General features: G+C 42.0%; 2 protein-coding genes across 6 annotated transcripts in view; both read right to left on the reverse strand.

Annotated features, from left to right (window-relative positions):
* Positions 1–11,445, reverse strand: part of LOC114486066 (single-stranded DNA-binding protein 3) — a 152,761-nt gene extending 141,316 nt beyond the window's left edge. The window contains exon 1 of the mRNA XM_055084605.1: positions 11,440–11,445. The gene's annotated coding sequence lies outside the window, so the exon portion shown is untranslated. The remainder of the gene's footprint in view (positions 1–11,439) is intronic.
* The window catches only part of TCEANC2 (transcription elongation factor A N-terminal and central domain containing 2), a 43,541-nt gene continuing 31,662 nt past the window's right edge, over positions 8,685–20,563 (reverse strand). For all 5 annotated transcript variants that reach the window (XM_055084602.1, XM_028489366.1, XM_007104412.3 and 2 more), the window contains 2 exons: positions 17,518–17,711; positions 8,685–9,722 (listed from right to left, as the gene is read on the reverse strand). In XM_055084602.1, coding sequence (XP_054940577.1) covers positions 9,534–9,722; positions 17,518–17,711 — 383 coding nt within the window. In that variant the 3' untranslated portion in view covers positions 8,685–9,533. The remainder of the gene's footprint in view (positions 9,723–17,517; positions 17,712–20,563) is intronic.

Below are 20,563 nucleotides of genomic sequence, written 5' to 3' on the forward strand. Positions count from 1 at the left end.
GTACACAGCCCTCTGCCTTTTCATCTTGTCTATCTTTCTGTGAATATGGTTTTTGTTCCACAGGCTGCAGGATTGTAGTTCTTCTTGCTTCTGCTGTCTGCCCTCTGGTGGATGAGGCTATCTAAGAGGCTTGTGAAAGTTTCCTGATGGGAGGGACTGGTGGTGGGTAGAGCTGACTGTTGCTCTGGTGGGCAGAGCTCAGTAAAACTTTAATCTGCTTGTCTGCTGATGGGTGGGGCTGGGTCTCCTCCCTGTTTGTTGTTTGGCCTGAGGCAACCCAACACTGTAGCCTACCCAGGCTCTTTGGTGGGGATAATGGCGGACTCTGGGAGGGCTCACGCTAAGGAGTACTTCCTAGAACTTCTGCTGCCAGTGTCCTTGTCCTCACGGTGAGACAGAGCCACCCCCCCAACTCTGCAGGAGACCCTCCAACACTAGCAGGTAGGTCTGATTCAGTCTCCTATAGAGTTACTACTCCTTTCCTCGGTCCTGATGCACACACTACTTTGTGTGTGCCCTCTAAGAGTGGAGTCTCTGTTTCCCCCAGTCCTGTCGAAGTCCTGCAATCAAATCCCGCTCACCCACCCAGCAGTTATGGGATTTGATTTTATTGTGACTGCACCCCTCCTACCGTCTCATTGTGGCTTCTCCTTTGTCTTTGGATGTGGGGTATCTTTTTTGGTGAGTTCCAGTGTCTTCCTGTCGATGATTGTTCAGCAGTTAGTTCTAACCTTTCTTTTTCTAATGTATATTTAGCATGCTCCCAAAATTTTGTTATCACAAACCATGTTGCAATTAAAATCTTTGTACTTGCCTACTCTGTGCACATGTAAAAATACTTCTCTAGAGCAGGGGCTGGCAAACTAAGGCCCATGGACCAAATGCAGTCCACTTCCTGCTTTTGCAAATAAAGTTTGATTGGAACACAGCCACATCCATTCATTTACATACTGTCTATGGCTGCTTTAGCACAACAAGGGCAGAGTTGAGTAGCTGTGACAAGGACCATAAAGCCCACAGAGTCTAAAATCTTTATTATCTGTCCTTTTTAAAAAAAAGTCTGCTGACACCTGCTCTAAGAGTTGTTACTAACAACTAGAAGAGCCATGTTGCAGGCCCAGTTCCCTAGGGAGGAGTCTTTGAGATGAAGATTAGCATACAGGAAGTTATTAGGGGTTGCTCTTGGGTGGTGGAAGGGACAGGAGCAAGATTAGGCAGAGACCAATAGTAAGACCAGTAGTAGTAAGACCTGGTGCAGTAGTTTTACTACCGCAGTAGTAAGATGCAGTAGTAAAGACCTCAGCTGGTGCCACAGAGCTGTGAAGCCCTGGTCCTTCAGAGTTGTGCTGAGTTGGGGCAGTGGAAATAGGCCCTTATAACCCTGAATCAACCTGCCCTGGGGGAGGTGTCTGACCTGGGGTGAGGTAACTCTCTTCAGCTGAGGGAATCCCCTGCTAGCTACTAGCTGAAGGGGAATGGGTGCATCGGTCATAGGGTTGGGGGTCTGGGCAGCATAGAACAGCATCTTCTAGAGGCCACCCCTGGTGCCATCCAGCCCCACTTCTTCATTTAAGTTCTGGGAGCATCTCTTCCAGGATTCTGGTGGGCCTTTTTTCCTGGGGGAAACTTACAGAGGAAAGTTAGTGGAACAAACTGCAACCCTCACCACTGTGACTGGTCTTGAGGCCGCAACTGACACTCATCATCTTCCTCTTCTGTTATCCACTCTAGATTCCCCTTACCCTTGGTTAGCACCTCTTGTGGTCTCAGTGACCTACATGGTGGCATGATCTAGACCCTCCATCCTGAGACGTCTGAGCCTGTGGTCACCTTATTCTTCTCAGGCCATGGCCCCTGCACTTGTCTATTTCCTGTAAGTATTGGGCAAGGGAGTACCAAGGGGTTTCCAAATGGATCATCTGGGTACCAAAGATATACCTCCCTACTCTCCAGTGCTTAACAACAACCTTATCTCCTCCTGATGATCACGGTTAATTATGCCTGAAAGAATGGTGACTCTACTTTTTGCCTGCTGGTCCCTTGACACCAGGAGCTCAAAATGCCTGTGTGTCAGACACGGCGAAAAGTTCAATAGTCATCTTGATGTTTCCCCTGGCTGAAGAGTTGCCTCTTTGGGAACCAGGACCTCTAAACCTGCAGAACCCAGAGTTGCGGGGACAGGAAGCATAGATGCTTCCTGGGAGTGATGGTAAGCAAGAGAACACTCCTGCTTTCATCCCTCAGTTCCTGGACCCATGTATTCTATAATACCTATTGGAGACAAAGCACTGTGTAATGGTCTTTGATTTAGAATTGATTTAGAATATATGCTGCTTCTAGGAGGACGACATCCTGTCCTCACAGAGTATTGTTTCTGAGCTGGCACCTCAGCCGTGCCTTCTACAGATAGTTCCAAGCTGACAGCTTAAGGATAGTGCAGTATGTGAAGGGATGAGTTGCCTCCATGGTCGTGTGCCCACTGCTGTAGAGTCATGCGGGATCCCATGCCAGTAGATTAAACACTCTGTAACCCTTGGAGAGTTACACAGGATGAAGCCCTACAAGCAAAGCAATACCGAGGATATATGTCTATTTCAGTGAAGATGAATCACAGCTCTTTCCAGGGTAGAAGGGGTTTAATATAATCAACTTGTCAAGTGGCTGGTTGTTTTCCTCAAGGGAAGGAAACATATCTGAGATTCAGAGTTGGGTTTTGTAACTGGCAGGTTGAACACTTAGCATCGGCAATAGCTAGATGAGTCTTGGTGAGAGGGAACCCATGCTAATGGGCCCATACGTGCCCTTTCTCCATGCCATCATGGTTACTCTGTTTATAGGCACTTCTTTTGCCAGCACTGGGGTGGCCTTAGAGGCTGGCTGATGTCGACTGCATATACGTGGTTGTTTAATGCTTCTTCCATGGTATACACTGTCTGGTGGGTGTTAACATGGAATACAATGACCTTCACGCTTGGTGCCCATTTTCATAGGTCCATCCACATGCCTCTACCCCAGGTCTCCTTGTCCCCGGTTTTCCAATCTTATCCTTCCAGATCCCTAACCAAACAGCCAAACCATTCACTGCTGCCCATGAGATCCAGTAATATTCTAACCTTGGGCCCCTTTTCTTTCTCCAAAAAGTGGATGACTACACGTACTATTCAAAGCTCTGCCCACTGAAAGTATTTTCTCCTCCACTGTCTTTCAAGGACACCCCTATGTGGGGCCTGCAGTGCAGCAACGGTCTATTTTTGGCTTGCTCACATGTACTGAGCCGACTCACTCATGAACACATTTTGGCTTTTTTCTCCTCCCGCTGGATATAAGGAGCTCCCCAGACAATCATAGGTGAGCTGAGGAAGACACACTGGTGCAAATGTGGTAGGTGACATAGGCGTCTGGGCCACCTTTTCATGCAGCTACCTTCTGCCCTGTGGCCCTGCTGTGCCCAATCCCACTTGTGCCAGGTCCATCTCATGACAAATTGCTGCCGGCCTTGTCTGACCTTAGGACTTGGTGGATCTGAAGGAATCCAGCTCACGATGAGCAGCTTTGGCTGTGTGGTCAACTTGATGATGCCTGGTCAGACGATCTGTCTCTACCAAAACCCTGTAGCAAATCAGAAGCTATATTTTGTTTTTTGTTTGTTTGTTTGAGGGGGTTTTTTTTGAAATTTTATTTTATTTACTTTTTGGCTGCGCTGGGTCTTCGTTGCAGGCTTCTCTCTAGTTGTGGCGTGCAGGTTTAGTTGCCCCGCGGCATGTGGGACCTTAGTTCCCCGACCAGGGATTGAACCCGCGTCCTCTGCATTGGAAGGCGGACTCTTAATCACTGGACCACCAGGGAAGTCCCTGCGAGCTGTATTTTGAAAAGTATGTCATTCCTGGCTACAGATGACGTGGCCCTGCTCCAGAACCCCAGGGGTCTAGACTGTGACTCTCCTACTAGACCTTGTCATAAACTCCATAGGCATCTTTTCCCACTACAGATACCTCACATACCATGGGTTCTGCCAGATCATATGGTCCACACAGCAGGGCTAATTGTCTTATAGCCTAGACCTGCTGCTGAGACCTTTCCCACTCTGGGTCCCCATCAAAATGGGCAACCTCTGTGTTATCCAGTATATGGGATGAAGCAGTATTCCCAGGTATGGAAGGAATATGCTGCCTCCAAAACCCAAAGAGGCCTACCAGGCATTGTGCTTCCTTCATAATGGGGGAGTAGATGCAATACTGTCTTTTACTTTGGAAGGAATGTGCCTGGCCTATCCCAGATGACAGGTCCCTAAAAATTTCACTGATATGTCAGGCCCCTGAAACTTCATAGGGTTTTCTCCCACTGTCTGCAATGCATGTGTCTCACTAAGTCTTCTGATATACTCACTGTTTTTTCTCATCTGGTCCTGTTAACTGATGTCTTTAATACAGTAGATATGTGTGATGTTCTGCAAGATACGTAGGCAGTACAGGTCTTTCCAGACTAGGTTGTGAGACAGCGGGAGAGATAACAGTCTTGGAGCAAGACTAAATGTATACTTTTGTCTGTTCCAAGTGAATACGAACTCTGATCTTCCTTTCTGATAGAGAAGGAAAAGAAAAACATTCACTACATCATTGGCTACATACTATGTACCTGAGAACATGTTAATGTACTCCAGGAAAGATGCCACATCTGCAATTAGAACTACCACTTGGTTGATCTTGCTGTGATCCACTGTCACCTTTCAGGATCCATCTGATTTTTGTAGGGGCCAGACCAGTGGATTAAATAGAGATTTAAAGGGAACACTATCCCTGCATCCTTTAAGTCTTTAAAGATGGCATTAATCTTTGTCATTCCCTGATTACCAGTGAGGTTGAGCATCTTCTAATATGTTAATTGGCTTATTTCCTCTTTTTGAATTCATAATTCGTAATTGTCTGCCTTTAAAAAAATGGTTTATCTGTCTCCTTCACTAGACTGTGAGCTTCCTGGGGCCAGAGACTGTTTTATTTATCCCTTTGACCCCTGGGCTTGGCACATGGGAACTCAGTAAATATGGCCTGAATCCAAGATTTTTTTCTTATTTCTTTTGGCCATGCTGTGTGGCTTGTGGAATCTTAGTTTCCCGACCAGGGATTGAACCCGTGCCCTCGGCAATGAAAGCACCGAGTCCTAACCACTGGACCACCAGGGAATTCCCTAAATCAAAGATTTTAACAAGATGAAAAAGTAGCATTTGATTGGACATGCTGGTCTTCTTGGATCTTGAAACCAACCTCCTTAGCTTATGGGTAAGCCTATTCCTGGCAGCAATTGTATCATTTTGGTTGATTTAAAAGAACATACAAAGTCATCCAATCAAATCTTCTCTCTTCTGAAACCAAGGCAGTGTCACTAAACTAATCGAAGCTCCAAAGCCTTGTTTTCTGGATGGACTCCCTTCGATAGCAATAATGGGCAGTAACAAACTGAGCCTTTGGCCCATCTGGCTGTGATAAACGCATCCAAAACACATTACAAATCTCAGAGTGAGGCTCTGAGGCCTGAGGCTGTAGCAAAAGAAAACCAAGGTTGACAAGCACAAGTTTAAAAACCTGATATTCTATAAATGAAAAAAGGCCAGCTGCCTGTTCCTTCACCACTGAACACAGTAAATGCATTATCTCGGCTTTCTGCCATTTTTCAAACTTGGGACTCTCTAATGATATCTGTTTGGTCAACTCTAAACTTCATTTGTCCAAAAAAAAAATCTCTCATTTACTGAATCTCAAGTGTTTCTTTCCTTTGCCTTAAATAGTTGTGTTTTTTTTTCATTAAATTTTTTTTCTTAAATATCTGTTTATACAGGAACATTTTTATCTTTTAAAAACACACATCTTATTAGGTCCCTCACCTCCTCAGAAACTTCTCATGGCTTCCCATGATCTGAAGGCCAAAGTCCAAACTCTTTCACAAGCCCTCCAGGCTTTTTTTCGCCCCATTTCTCTCCATTCCTAAGACCCTTATGCTTCGACCACCCATTTTATTTGCCTTTACTGAAACAAGCCATGCACTTTACACCTCCGTGCTTTTGCACACATACTGACCCCTCTGCTAAGATCTCATAACTGCCCTTCGAGATGTGGTTCAAACGTTAACTGTGTGAAGACTTTCCTTCCCTTAGAATGGTGTTAATCACTGCTTTCACCACTTCCTCAACATTTTAAATATCTACAGTAAACACTTAATATGCTATACTGTAATTATTTTCCTACCTGTCTGTCTCCCCACCAAACTAAGAGTTCCTGAAGGGTAGAAATTGTATCTCATTTACTGCCGTTTCCCCAGGGCCAGTCTAGTCCCTGGAACAGAGGAGCTGGGCAACATTTTTTTGTTAAGTGAATGAAAATAGACAAGCTCCCTACTCCAAAGACCAGGACCTTCAATTTAACGACCACAAGAAAAGGATCAATAAGCTGCTGGAGCAGATTCTAATGGTATTTAGTCTCCCAAATTTCCCCTAGCAACTGAACACATTTAGAAAACATATTCATGCCTAGGCTTACAGGCAACTCAGAGGTCCCAGGAACTTCTCTCACCTCATTTCACGAGCTGACCCTTTCATTTTTAAGAGGCTGGAACTCAGAGGTGCTTCTTAGTGGGTGGGCAAGCTTGGATGGATGTCTGCAAGCCTCCTTCCCTTCAGCAAGCACTCAGAATAGCTCCATTAGTGTTCATGGAAATTCTGCACATGCATCAAGGAGAAAACAGCCACAAATAACATAGTCTGCTTTCCAAATCTCCAAAGCACATCTCTGCAATCATTGTAGTTTCCAACTATTACCACTGAAGCCTTTCAGCCAGAGAGCAATTTGTCTTCAACTTACTCTGGGTTCCTAAGTTAACAGAACCTTTTAGTTGTTTAAAAATGAAGCTTCCCACTTCCGGTCTCTCTCCATGCTCCAGCTTCTCTTCTACACAGCCCCTTAACCAGAAAACTAATTGCACAGTTCCTGCATGGAATCAGTCCAAACGCCTTCGCCTAGCGCTCAAAAGACCCTTCAAATGTGATCCTGGTCATCCAGGGTCTGAAACCTGGGGGACAGGGATGGGCTGAAGATACAAACTGGAGTTGTCATCAGCATGTAAAAGATGCTTGAAACCATGAGAGCGGATGAAATCAACCTGGGAGGCTATATACAGGCAAATAGACCTGTTTGTTTTTTTTTCTAACATCTTTATTGGAGTATAATTGCTTTACAATGTTGTGTTAGTTTCTGCTGTATAACAAAGTGAATTAGCTATATGTATACATAAATTCCCATATCCCCTCCCTCTTGTGTCTCCCTCCCACCCTCCTTATCCTGCTCCTCTAGGTGGTCAAAAAGCTCCAAGCTGATCTCCCTGTGCTATGTGGCTGCTTCCCACTAGCTATCTATTTTAGTATGTGTTAGCATACGGTATTCGTTTTTCTCTTTCTGGCTTACTTCACTCTGTATGACAGTCTCTAGGCACCACACCCTTTCCAGCATTTATTGTTTCTAGATTTTTTGATAATGGCTATTCTGACTGGCGTGAGGTGATAACTCATTGCAGTTTTTTGGGTTTTTTTTTAACATCTTTATTGGAGTGTAATTGCTTTACAATGTTGTTTTAGTTTTTGCTGTATAATAAAGTGAATCAGCTATATGTATACATATATCCCCATATCCCCTCCCTCTTGCATCTCCCTCCCACCCTCCCTATCCCACCCCTCTAGGTGGACACAAAGCACCGAGCTGATCTCCCTGTGCTATGCAGCTGCTTCCCACTAGCTATCTATTTTACATTTGGTAGTATATATACTATGACATATATACTATGTCAGTGCTACTCTCTCACTTCGTCCCAGCTTACCCTTCCCCCTCCGTGTCCTAATTTAAAATGTTTTCCAGTTTTATTGGTGAAAAATGGCATTGTATTATTGCTTTATTTTGCATTTTCTTGAATATTTTTGAGGTTAAGCATCATTTCTTTTTTTAAAAAAATATTTATTTATTTATTTATTTGGTCGCACCGGGTCTTAGTTGTGGCAGGTGGGCTCCTTAGTTGCGGCTCACTGGCTCCTTAGTTGTGGCATGTGAACTCTTAGTTGCAGCATGCATGTGGGACCTAGTTCCCTGACCAGGGATTAAACCCAGGCCCCCTGCATTGGGAGAGCGGAGTCTTATCCACTGTGCCACCAGAGAAGTCCCTAAGCATCATTTCTTGTTTATTGGTCATTTGGGGTAAAGATCTGTGATGTATGCAACTTACTGTCAAAAGAGTGTCAGAAAAAAGCTGAGTGTGTGTGTTAGTGTGAGAGAGAGGGTGTCCTTCCTTTTTAATCCATCTCTTCTTTTTCTGGATTTTAAATCTCTCCCTCTTTTTTTTTTTTTTTTTTTTTTTTGGCCGCGCTGCGAGGCTTGCGGGATCTTTAGTTCCCCGACCAGGGATCGAATTCAGGCCCCCAGCAGTGGAAGCACAGAGTCCTAACCACTGGACTGCCAGGGAATTCCCTAAATCTCTCCCTTTCTACTGGCTCCTTCTTTTCAGATTACAAACATGCTCCAGTCTCCCCTAACCTAAAAAACCTTCTTTGGGTCTTGCTATCTCCCTCAAATTCCTGTCCAATCATTCTTTATTTTCACCAACTATACTCTTTCTCAACCCAAAACACTTTTCAGTGAACAAGCCATACCTTTGGTTTTAGGGACAAAAAAGCCCCAGTTTATTATTACTTTTTTAAAAAAGCAAATATCACATAATTGTTCAAGCAAGTCTACATACGGGTATTTCATTTGAAAATACATATGTATATAATTTTTCTCCTACAGTAATTCATTTCAAGAGCAATTTCATTATGTATCTTCTACAGAGCCCTAAACCGAGAGAGCCAACATATTCAAATAAACCCCAAGGTGTGGGGATGCTTCAGGCCAGTTCCTCATTAGAAGCCTCAGCATGGGGGCTCTGGAGACCAATGCAGAAGGTCTTCCAGGGAGAGCTGAAACGTTCAGATAAGTGAGCTCCGGAAAGAAGGGGTAGTTGGCGGGCTCCGGCAGGCTCACCCCTGGGGTAGAGCAAAGAGTACAGACAGGGGAGTTCTGAGAGGCACTGGAGCTATCTAAACTCAGGGGGATGGAACCGAGTGAGCAGCTGTGGTAATTGAGTTTCAGTTACCTGCAGGGTGGCAAAATAAAGTAGTAACTTCATCTGCCTGACACGGGGGAAGTTTAGAGGTGTCCCTGGCATATTCACAGTGGAATCCGTCACCCTTTCACTGTGTTGGGTGATGGCAACCGTACTGCGCTTCCTAGCGACAGCGAGCGCACATCCTGTTAGGCAGCACCAGCGCACGCCAGCTAATGAAGCATTTCCTGCAGGTCTGTCTCCCAGGGCTCTCTGTATCCTCTGTCTGAAGGAATGGCACCATGGGAAAATTCAGCACCGCCAGCATCAGCCATCGCCCAAACTTAAAAGAGTCTTTGAATGGCAGAGAAAGGCCCATTTTCCTTTCTGCCCAGCCCAGGTTTGGAACCATCCTCAGGTCACTTTTTGTGGGTCTGTACAAACGTGCCGACTGGCAGCGTGCCGTTCTTCACCTGAGCCCGGATTTCAGCTCGATGCTTTAATGTGAAGACCAGGGCTCTCACTGTCCGTCGGTATGGCCCATTAATGAGGCGGGAACAGAGATGAAAAGTTTCCTGTTCAATATTTTCAACCAGTAGGTGATCCATCTAAAAAAACAGCAAAATTATCAAATTAGGGCCTTGCACTGCATAAGGATTAAAAGCAAGAGAGGCTGGAGCACTTTGCTCAGAGGCCTCCATTAATCAACTGAAATTCAAGGACATCTACTTCCTGTCACAAAAGAAACAGGAAGAGCAAATTAATTCCACCCTGGCAATTAAGGAACAAGGCCATGTGCTTTGTGACAGGGACCTCATTCACAACCCCTGCCGGGTGGAAATATTTGCCATTATAACAGGAAACTGGCTTGAACCAAGCAATGAGTTCTGGGCCCTGAGCCCTGTACTTTACCAACCAGGAAACGAAGACCAAGGATAATAAATCAGTATAACATTTTATACTTTTTGTTTGTTTGTTTGTTTTTTAAGTGCCTTTTAACCCCCTACAGCATTTTAAAAACACTGGGTCTGGATCCTAATGTGTGTGTAAAGCAGTTTATAAATCACTTTTCACATTTACTGCTCACAACTCCTATTATCTCATTTTATAGATGAGGAAACAGGTTCAAAGGTAAAGGAATGCTCCAGATCTTACAACTATTAAGAGGCAGAGTTGGGACTCTGACCCGGAGCCCCCAACTCCAACACCCATGTTTCTTCCCTTTCACCATACTCACTGCCCCCTTAACCTTCTGAGAGACCAGCTGAGTCTGGATAGACCTCTGCAGGGTCAGCTAAGCAGGAAAGGATAGGACCTGTGGCAATCCTGGGGTGGTCTGCCTCAGGCCCAAGCCCTCCTGAAGTCACAGGCCTAATGAAAGCAGGACAGGTCTGAGACTTTTGCCCACATGATCTGGATCCAGGCCAGACCGGGTTGCTGGTCAGGGACCCCCTCACTTCGTTCCTTTCCAGGCGCATCGCTCACTATTCGCCTCCCTGGTCCTGACCCCAGCCCAGCCTGAACAACCTCAGCTGCTTTTACACACCTCTACGCCTCTGCACGGGTACACGTTTCCTCAGCAAGGCACAATTTCCCTAGGAAACTCATTCCTATTTGTATGTCAAAGCTTAGCTAAAAAACAAAAAGCAAACAAAGCAAATCCTAGTTTAAAGGACTGAAAGTTCCCCTTGGGGCTGCCACAGTGTCCCGAACTTCCCTTAGTCATTTTCATAACATATTATAATGATCTATTTTTTTGAGTTTGTCTTCCCTGAGAGTTCCTTGAAAACAGGAAACAAATTTCTCTCTCACTTGCTTTTTTCCCTTCACTCTTTCCCTCCCTACCCTACCACACATTCAAATACTTACTCAGCACTATGTGCCTGGGCTGAGGAAAGAGCAGTGAACAAGGTCAACACAGCTCTTGACTCCACAGAGAGCATGGGTTGGCTGGAGACAGACAGAAGCAGGGATTGCAAGTGTACCGAGGGCTGGGAAAGAGGACAGGAGCGAGTTCTGGGGCACAGAGCTGTAGCAAAGGGACCCGACCCAGGAGGGAAGTTCCTGGCCTCAGGAGGGAATGGCAATTGACGTGAGACTTGGACAATGAGTAGGATCAGGCCAGGTGAGGGGGGCACTTGCTTGGTGATGAATTCAGTGAGCTGTACATATATCTTTTGTGTGCTTTTCCATATAGGTACTATACTTAGATTTTAAAAAGGAAAAGTTTAAGGAAAAAATGCACCAACATAAAAAAAGGATCACCGGACATTTGGTAAGTGTCCTAACAAAAGAGAGAGACCAGCAGACCAAATTGAATATAATAAAGAAACCTGGAAGAAATGAGGACCACGCAGGGAACAGAACAGGACTGAGAGAGAGAGAGAGAATGAATATCCAGGTCCAGACATCTGCCTAGGTGTAACAGACAAAAGGTGTTCAGGGAAGTTTGGGGTCCTGATGACTGACTGATTATCTCCAAGGCTGGTGCTGGAGTGAGTGGACGTGGTGCCATGGCTCTCCAGAACCCAGACTCCTCGAGCTTTTCATGGCCTCCTGGGTGGGCACTGAACTAGCCCCCAGCCTCAGGCAGCCCGGGTACCAGACTACTTTACAAGGCTATAAGGGTGGCTGGCTGTCTGCCCAGCATTTGTCCAGCAACATTTGCAAAAGAGGCTCCTCACCCCAACGAGGGTTCCTCGTCCCAGTGTGAGGATGGTTAGTCACTGACTGTTCAGAGATTCACTTAATATGACAAGCAAGAAAAAAGGCTTTTTTAAAAATTTTTCTTTTTTTGAGGGGAGTGGTTGTTAGGGCAAGAAGGGGTATGTGTGCATTTGCAAAAATAAGTCACGGCCATTCCATCAAACTGTAGTATATATAAAAAAGAACCTTGAGAGTGCCTTGAAATTCACAGAACTGGATACTTATTCATACTTCATTCAGCAAATAGTTATTGAGTTGCTACTCTGAGTATGGTCTGATCTAGGTATTAGAGACACCCAAGCAGAAAACACCTGACCCCCTACACTCTAAGAAGTCACAGCCTAGAAAGGAGAGGCATGTACACAGAAAACCAAGGGGCAGCAGGATAGGTGCTATACCAGCAATGTGATGGGAATAAGAAGCAAGTAACTAGCAATTCTCATGCATGCTTCTTGTTAAATGAAGGCCAACTGGAATGAAGAAATGAAGAAAAACATTTGTAATATTAAAATGTAAACCATAAGGGAAAATGATTCATCATGCATCCTTGTGTATAACATGTTCATTGAACAAAGTGAAGAATGCCTACCTTATAACTGCCTTTGGATAATCCAAACCTACCCAAGTTGAGAGTCCTTCCCAATGGGTCCTAATCTGGTAATTTAGGTAAGCCCTTTTGGGTGAAAGGACCAGAGTCTTACTGAGACCTTGAGAAAAGGGGGTTTTACTATGAGATACATGTGTATGAATGGCAACAAGAATGCTGTAAGAAACCTAGGGATTTATTTACGGACCATATCCTTTCTCTGTGTCTCATGATTTGCCTGGTCTCTTTTTCACATGTTTTTGCTCCTCTCCATTTGCCTTACTGACCATCAATTGTAACTGCCTTATTCTCTCCCCCTCTTCTACACATCTCTACCCATAGCTTCTGCTTCCTCATAACTCCTCCAGTATCCCTTCTGTTTCAAAACTCCCACTGCTGTTTCTTGGTATTTCCTAGTTCAATTTCCCAGAGACAGAGAATCTGATTTGCCTTCCTTATCTATTTGTACCTGTGAGTTGAGTATGTGTTATTCAGTTGTCCAATCCTGGACAAACTGGCAATAGCTGGGTGAAGATATAAAACACATCCACCCAGAGCTGTCTTTTGTCGAGGATTCTCGACTCAGAAGAAATGGTGCCATAATCAATTAGTGATGTCTGCCACATCTGTAAGCTCTTTAAAAACAAGGGAAGAAGCTCTGGGAAGAAGCTCTTCTTCATGTGTTTACCTTAAGTGCAGAACTTCCCACACTGTACTGTGACAATTCATTTGCCTACTTCCCTCAGAAGACTGTGAGCCCCTCCAGGGCTGGTACCATTTTGGATCCACTTCTAAATTCCCCATGCCTAGTAGCATAGGTACTGGCACATATTAAGTGCTCAGTAAATATTTGTGAAATGAATTTCCTCTTTCCCCACGTATACCTCCCTCCTTTTCTGCTCTTTTAGTAACATCCTATACATAGCATATGAAATATGAAATCTGTCTCTATTTTATAAGTATTTTCTAGTTAGCAAAATCCAACCACTCTTACAAAGGCCAGTTCAAGTGCTGTCTTTTTCATGAAACCTTCCCAGACTTCCCCATCAGATTTCATTGTTCTGTCCTTTGTGTGTTTATACCACTTGCCAGTAACACTATTTCAGACATACTTCATCCTGCCTCGTATTTAGTCAAGTCATTTACAGGCTCTTAGTCAGGAGACAGTAAGCTTTCTTAGGATAAGGACTGCAACTCATTCATGTTTGCATTCTCCTCTGGCACTAGCAGTAGTAGAACTAAACATCTGGTGAATTGAATATCCACTAGAAGCAAACTTTGTTTGAGTTTTCCAATAGCATGAGTGGATTTGTACATATATACCCACACTCCTTTTTGACCACTTGAATACATTTATTAAAGACCTGGTCAAAGCCAGAGGTACAGTCTGAGGCCATTAAACAAAGAAAAAACTAACAGTCCCATATGGGGATGTACCCCTGACCTGGATCTCATTAGCACCATCTGACAACCAACTGGGCCAACCAGCCAGTGTTTCATAACTCTTAACGATAACAGGCTCACTTTGAGAATCAGATTCATTTTTTTAAAATGACATAATAGGAAAATGATCACAGGCCGTGAGGTAGGAAGGAGAGTGGATAATGAGGAAGGGGAAGTAAGAGAATGACACCACAGGGGACGTTCATATGAGGAAAGATCTAAAAGACAGGGAAGAACAAAGAAGATCTGGAAGGGAGAAAGTAAAGGGGAATGGAGTGTGGGTCTCAACAATGGAATTTTTATTCATCTATTCCTTTATTCCAAGAACAAGGAAACAATCCATGAATCTGGAAAGCAAGATCTGTAGAGTAATAAAGAGATGCACTTTGGGGCTGTGTGTGTATATTCTTTATCTGTGGCTTTCACTACTAAAGGATAAGACCAAACAAATAACATAGAAACATTATTTTCTATAAAAATGTAATGAGTGGATTTGAAAAAAACACATGCTAAGATCAAATTGCAAAAGCTTTTTAGTTATTGGGCCAATAACTTACCCAATGGTTTACTACTGCCTGATAAAGTACATTTATGGAGATCTGATGTCTGATTTGAATGCACTCAACATTGGTTACTGTCTAAGACCAGATACTGGATTAGATGGTTCACTGATTTGCACTAATATGAAAATGTTTCAGATGATGATGGGTGCTAAGAGTTAACTTTATGTAAAAAGTGTCTGTATTTATATTTTCAGACATACTAAACTGATAAAAAAATACTATAAAATGTTGTTTATGCAGGGAAAACAGATTGATTTTCTTCGGCCAAGGAAGATGGCTAAGATGCACACTTTTAATTTTTAAAATTTACTCTTTGGGAACAAAACCATTCAACTATGTTTAATCTGATATTTTTTCCAATTACACTGGAAAGCACTAACAAATGTATCATTTTTTTTTTTTTTTTTTTTTGCAGTACGCAGACCTCTCACTGTTGTGGCCTCTCCTGTTGCGGGAGCACAGGCTCCGGACACACAGGCTCAGCGGCCATGGCTCACGGGCCCAGCCGCTCCGCGGCATGTGGGATCTTCCCGGACCGGGGCACGAACCCATGTCCCCTGCATCGGCAGGCGGACTCTCAACCACTGCGCCACCAGGGAAGCCCCGAATGTATCACTTTTTTAACTTTGCTTTGTAACACTTGAGTGCTTACCACTTGATGTGCCAATTAAAGGATAATTAATGGATAAACTAAAAGGATAATTATTATTGAGTTTAATATAGCAGGCAAACTGCTCATTAATCCTTACAAGCGTAGCTTGATTATTATCATTTACTTAAAAAGATACCACAGGGAACTGGTATTTACCACCACATTAACTACATATTATATACCCACACTCTGTGTTTCTGCAATAATTTTGGTTTATTTTAAAAATAAACTTTTAAAACATCAAACAGCGAGTCTTGTTGTCTAATCGATACTCCAGAAAATTAGACTTACAAACTTCATATTTTTTTTCTCTCTTCCAAGGGCTTAATATTCATATTAATACTTCCTTAGGAAAAGTTAAGCAAACTTACAGTATATTAATTCACTGAACCATGAAATAGACATTAAAAATTATAAATATAAGAATAGAAATATATAGAAAAGTATATACAAAATGACACTGATATTGATCAAGATTAAAAATACAACATAAATGTGAATAATTGTCAATTTTCTGCAATGTTATTTAAATAATCAATAAAAATATCTTATGGAACAGTTGGTACATAATTGGCTCTTAGTAAGTCTGGGATAATCATAACTTGCCCAGTATTCATTGAAAGAGCTATAGGGACTTCCCTGGTGGCGCAGTGGTTAAGAATCCGCCTGCCGACACATGGGACACAGGTTCGAGCCCTGGTCTGGGAAGATCCCACATGCCACGGAGCAACTAAGCCTGTGCGCCACAACTACTGAGCCTGTGCTCTAGAGCCCGCGAGCCACAACTACTGAGCCCACGTGCCACAACTACTGAAGCCCGTGTGCCTAGAGCCCATGCTCCGCAACAAGAGAAGCCACCACAATGAGAAGCCCATGCACCGAAACGAAGAGTAGTCCCCGCTCACTGCAACTAGAGAAAGCCTGCGCGCAGCCAAAAATATAAATAAATAAATACATTTATTAAAAAAAAAAAAAAAAAAGAAAGAGCGAGCTACAATAATTTACCAAACAGGAAATGCACCAAAATGTTAACAAGACTATGTCTGGATGGTAGGTTCAATGGTGATCTTATTTTTCATTTCCATATTTTTTCATTTTCTATCATAAGTTTGTATTTAAAAACCCAAAACTTTATTTTTAAAAAGTAAGTAATATACCACAAGCCCATTTGCCTTTCTTTTGTGACTACATAATAGAGACAGAAAGGTTAAAATACTTTTTCAGAGAATGCAGTGACAGATCAGGTATTTAAATCAGACTTCTGAATTGCTTCTTTTGTTAATAATATTAAATTATTCTTTAAGGATACATTATTGGGGATACCCTAAGAGGAAAACATATGGATGTTATATGTCTGATTTTTCCAGAATATTAATTGACCTATAAGATTTATTTGATGATGATGATTAATATTATTGCTAATGAGCAAAAATGCTTCTTCCAGCATGTGTACCTCAAACCACTAACACCATCTAACTGTTGGTCATGAAGATGATAGGGATTGTGCAATTGACTATATGCATTAGAACTAAAGGTATGAGTGCTGACCAAAAATGGAGTACAGTCTTTTCAAAAGACAGCTATTTATTTTGCCATTGATATTCCATAACAGAGTCCATCTCAGAATTTTTGCTTCAGTGGAAAGGGAAAGAATTTTATTTATTTATTTTTATTGAAGTAGAGTTGATTTACAATGCTGTGTTAGTTTCTGGTGTACAGAAAACAGATTCAATTATATATATATATATATATATATATATATATTCTTTTTCATATTCTTCTCCATTATGGTTTATTACAGGATATTGAATATAGTTCCCTGTGCTATACGGTAGGACCTCGCTGTTTATTTATTTTGTATATAGTAGTTTTTATCTGCTAATCCCAAACTTCTAATTATCCCTCCCCTAACCCCTTTCCCCTTTGGTAACCATAAGTTTGTTTTCTGTGTCTGTGGGTCTGTTTCTGTTTTGTAAATAAGTTCATTTGTGTCATATTTTGATTCCATATATAAGTGACATCATATGGTATTTGTTAGGGTAAGAATTTTAAATGGGAAGGAACCAACATTCATTAAGTGACTTCTAACCACCAGGCACTATCCTATTCTTTTGTATATATGGTTCATTTAATCTTTCCAATAATCTTAGGTAGTAGGAATTATAATCTTCATTTCACAGATAAAGAATCAAGTCTCTGAAATGTTAAGAGATTTGCCTAAGGTGTCACAACCAGCTCATACTAGAGCCAGGGTTTTAATCCATGTCTTGCTAGTTCCAAAGCCTGTACTCTTTATACAATACTGTCCCCCAGAATGTTTACAAATCCAGAATCTTTAAAAAAAAAAAGTTAGAATAAAGCCATAGCACTTAAGACTATGAAAGTTCATTATGAAAATATGAAGGTCATTTAACCCAGAGTACCTAGTCATTACATTCCAACCAGGACATTACCTCCAATTCCAAGGCTTCCGAGAGTAATTTCTGGGCGTTTTTCCTAAATGTCTCGGTTTTGGAATCACTTCGGACTTCTATAGAAGGTCTATCCACGTGTTTTTCAATGAAAGTTCTCCACTCAGTGTAAACTTCTCTGGCAAGACAAGCCACTTCTGAATCTGAGTGTTGACGCATCTTGTTCACAGTGTGACCTGGAACAAGAGAACAGAAACCAAAGAAAAGGTTGTTCTGTATTCTTCTGAAAGGTACAGAACTGGAAGGACTAATGCGTGGCACTTAGCAAGTCATTCACACACCTAAGGATGTAAAGGCTCTTGTGCAAATGAAGACCTGTTTCTCAAAGGCTGAGATAACAAGATAATCACTGGGGGAGAATCACTGGGCTAGCCAATGAAATAAGTCATAAAACAGAAGCACGATCAATAGATACTTAAAATGGAACACCTAAGGTACCAACTCCTCAATCCAAAAATTGCAATAAAAGAAAATGAATTAAGCATTTATCTTGTCTTTTCAGTACATGTTATATTTCAGGACAACCAAACAGTCCTAGTTATTGACAGAATGTTCTTTATTCAGCTAATAAATGTGATAAAATTGACAGAATTAAAAACAATTTTGTGGCCCATGATGAAATAATTCATTCAGGTGACAATCAACAGTGGATGAAATCAGTCAATGAAAAGTTGATGGGGAAATGTACAATGGAAAGATGAGGTGTCATCATCTCCACTGATCAATCCTAGCATCCCTAAGAATGGCACTATCAGATAGAGGTAGCACTTCACAGCCCTACCTATGAAGTAGTCTTGCACCCTCCTCCCAGGGAAAAGATGAACCATAACCCTAGTAACTAGTCATTCAAAGATAACCTCCAGTTTATAGAAAATATGAGAGACAGAGGAATAAGTTAAATTATAGAGTAAGAAACAAATCCAGAATGTGGGACATTCTACAGGACGACATTCAATCATCAATGGCACTTTTTAAAAAAGGGAGTAAGGTTATGGATTGCTAAAGATTAAAAGAGTCTTTTGAGTCCAAACTATCAAATGTGATGTGTGATCCAAATCCTGATTGGAATAAACCAATTAAAATATATTTTGAGATAAACAAGAAATACGAATATACACTGGTTATTAAATTATATCAAAGAGTTATTGTTGATTTTGTTGAGCATGATGATGGCATTGTAGCTATGTAAGAAAACATCCATAATTTTTAGAGATGCATACTGAAGTATGTAGAGCTGAAATGACAAAAGGTCTGAGATACTGCTTTAAAATACTTCAGTACAGCACAAAACACAAAAAAGGGAAAGATAAAGTGAATGCGACCAAACCTTAATAGTTACTGAATGTAGGTGAAAAGCCTATGGGGGTTTGTACTATTCTCTTTATTTTTGTGAATGTTTGAGATTTTCATAATAAAAATGGAAACAGAGGAAAGGGTCAAAAAATATCATATGCAAAAGTACTTAGATAAAAATAAACACATAGAAAAGCCAAAGAAATCAAGTAAACATTTAGAATTAAAGTTCAAAAAGTGTTAGAATATAATATAGGTATACTTTTTTAAAAAAATCAATAGCTTTTTTATGTCAGCAATAAACAGTCAGAGTATAATAGGGGGAAAATCATGCTTAAACTAGTAAAAACCATAAACCACTTAGCAACTCATTAACAAGAGGGGGTTGCATGCCCATGTGCTGTTTGTGTATGCACCTATCTCCTGAATAGCTCTGGAACCACTCTTAAACTCCATCCCCATCACCACTGACCTTGCCTTAGGGCATGTCGCCTCCAGATGACTCCAGCAGCCTGACTGGCCTCTCAGCCAAAGTCTGGAACCCTTAATGCCACCTTCCACACTGCAGCCAGAGTGGCCTTTATTTAACTTTATTGGTTTCTCTTTCAGGGGTATTTTTTACAACATTAATCTGACCATTATACTCCACCACTTAAATCTTTCAATCCTATATCCAAATTCTTATCTAGTCACACAAGTACCTTCACAATCTGCCACCTTCCCATCTACCTCCTAGCTTCATTTCCAGCTATTACCCCACTGTCATCTGATACTCTAGCTACTTGCAGCTCCTAAGACACTTCAATATTTTTCTCACCTCTTTACTTTTGAACATATACTCCAATGAGCATTTTGTCTGCCTGGAATATTCCTTCTTCTCTCTTCATCTGGTTAACTTACATTCTGCCTTTAAGACTCAGTTCAGGAGTCCCCTTCTCCAGGAAGTCTTCCTTAATATAATAACCCCCAGTCTTGGCTGGTACCTCTCCTCTGTGCTTCCTTAGCACCTCATGCTCCTGTTCATCACAATAACTATTATAATTAGTTGTAATTATCTGATCAGTTATCTCTCTTGCCCACCAAAGACAGCTCCTTGAGGGCAAGAGCTGTGACACGTTTATCTTTGTGTCTTCAGCAGAAAACAGGGGCAGGAGAGGGGGTCGGGAGAGTGGGTGTTTGGTAAATGTTGGGGAATGAGAAACCCAGATGGGGAAATACGTATGTTTTTACTAAAATATATAACAGAAAATTTGAATGAAAGGGGAAAATATACCATATTATATGATGGAAAGACCAGTACAGAGATGTCAGTATAGAAATTAATTTGTAGATTTAACGTAATTACAATAAAAAAAATCTCAGTAGGCTGCTTTTATTAGAATATATCCAAATAGCTTTAGACTTATTTTAGAAAAACAAATGGGTAATAGCATAAAATACTCTTATGTATTATGAGGTATAACTAGCCTTATACGCTATTAGAACATATTATAAAGCAACTAAAATTATATGGACTGGCACCAAAAAAACAGATGGATAGACTGTGGCATAAAAAGTGAAGCTCAGGGGACTTCCCTGGTGGTGCAGTGATTAAGAATCCACCTGGGGCTTCCCTGGTGGCGCAGTGGTTAAGAATCCGCCTGCCGATGCAGGGGACACGGGTTCGTGCCCCGGTCCGGGAAGATCCCACATGCCGCGGAGCGGCTGGGCCCGTGAGCCATGGCCACTGAGCCTG

This window comes from Physeter macrocephalus, chromosome 4 (genome assembly GCF_002837175.3).
Source record: "Physeter macrocephalus isolate SW-GA chromosome 4, ASM283717v5, whole genome shotgun sequence".
Lineage (NCBI taxonomy): Eukaryota > Metazoa > Chordata > Mammalia > Artiodactyla > Physeteridae > Physeter > Physeter macrocephalus.